Source organism: Pundamilia nyererei, unplaced genomic scaffold, assembly GCF_000239375.1.
Source record: "Pundamilia nyererei isolate P.nyererei 1_Seehausen unplaced genomic scaffold, PunNye1.0 scaffold00017, whole genome shotgun sequence".
NCBI lineage: Eukaryota > Metazoa > Chordata > Actinopteri > Cichliformes > Cichlidae > Pundamilia > Pundamilia nyererei.
The window spans coordinates 1,647,502-1,649,191 of NW_005187418.1; the positions used below are offsets into that span (position 1 = coordinate 1,647,502).

At 34.0% G+C, this 1,690-nt stretch overlaps 1 protein-coding gene across 1 annotated transcript in view; it reads right to left on the reverse strand.

Annotated features, from left to right (window-relative positions):
- Positions 1–779, reverse strand: part of adam8b (ADAM metallopeptidase domain 8b) — a 16,151-nt gene extending 15,372 nt beyond the window's left edge. Inside the window, exon 1 of the mRNA XM_013909018.1 lies at positions 632–779. Coding sequence (XP_013764472.1) covers positions 632–671 — 40 coding nt within the window. The 5' untranslated portion in view covers positions 672–779. The remainder of the gene's footprint in view (positions 1–631) is intronic.
- Between the last annotated feature and the right edge of the window lie 911 nt (positions 780–1,690).

Here is a 1,690-nt window from a genome sequence, read left to right on the forward strand (position 1 = left end):
TAAAATAATAATAATAATTTAACTAGAAATAATATCCCCTGTTGAACATTTTTAGAATATACTTGTTTTTACACTTAAAGAAAGGGAAACATTAGCGAGGGGTTTTTATTAATGCAGTTGTTTTACTAAACCTGCCTCAGCTTGATCAAATCGTTTTTCTTGGTCATGACTTTCTTACTAATAGATTTTAAATCTCAAATTTCTTCTTAAATAAAGGGCAAACATATCTAAGACCACACGTGTCTACCTATCCATCACCTCAGATCTAATTGTTTCATGTTTCCTCCTCTGTACTGCTGAGAAGTTAGATGTATAATCAAATACTGTATTTTAAAGGCACATTAGATCTTTTAAGAGCGTTAATATTTATTAGTAAAGCAAAATAACTTGTAAATAAAACAGTAAATTGGTTAAAGAAAAACAACATTTGCGTAAATAAAGAGGGAAATACTGTTATAAACTGAACCATATGTTTTCTTTTACAGGGACTTTAAAACCTTTTTAAACCACATAAACTTCTGCTCGCCTATTAATAGTTCGAAGCTTCTCTGCCAGACTTCATTCACTTTTCTGCTGATTTAGCGGCAGCCTGTTGCTCTTCGTGAAACTTTGTTGGAGTTAAAAGTCTTACCGCATGTGAGCCACAGTAAGAACAAGTCCTCTCCCATCATGATGCGCTCTGCTCGGGCCCAGCCGATCACCTCCCGTTACTCCGTCGTGAATCAGCCGCTTCCAGGCAGAGACTCCCCCGAGCTTCGTTCTTATCTCCGCCCCGCAGACTTACCGGATACCCAACGTTAAGCCAACTGTGGCTACACTTCCGGTGTAATAAAGCTTTAAAAAAATAAAGTCAAATTTTATTTATGTGTCGCCAAATCGCACAGTTGCCTCAGGTGGCTTTAAGGTGTAAGGTAAGAAATCCCCAGACAACTCCCTATGAGCAAGCACAGTGGGAACACCCAAAATATGTGTAGATGTAGAAATCATACATCGTACTGTAGTATGACACGTGGGAGTCATGTATACGTGGAAACAACAGCTTAAGGTTTAAACTAAAAATGTTAATCTTATTATCATAAAAACTATGAGACCTTTAAGCTATGATGAATAACTTGGGTCAGCATAAACCGAATAATCAAAGCTTTTCAAAAAGTTCAGACACCAGTGAATTGAGATTATTTCCCTTACAGTCATTTCTGTCGACCCCAATATGGAAAATTCTCTAAATTTACAGTATATTCTCTGTATTCACAGACATTTCTGTTAATCCCCATGCAGTTAAGACTGTTTTAAAAGTATAATATCTATACATCTATAGATAAATACATCTATAGATATATAGATATATAAATATAATGTTTTGGTCCTGGCTTTCGCAAAGAAGGTTACATTTTTTTAAGTAAACCTTAGAAAATCTTCAACAATCATAAATCTAAACATCACCTGATTTATTTTTATTTTACCTTTTAATGTATGACATATTAAAAAGTTCAAATAACGTACCAAGAGTAAGAAAACATGTTGAGTTGACTGAAGAAAGTTTTTAGCTCAAAAACATCTGAAGAGTGTTTTTTCTGATCCACAAAGTTAATCAGAAAAAAAAAAGATTGTCTGTTTTTTTTGTTTTACTTTTTTGACACTAGTTTTTTGACTTTTTGAAACCCTGAATGATGAGTTATTCAGACATTTT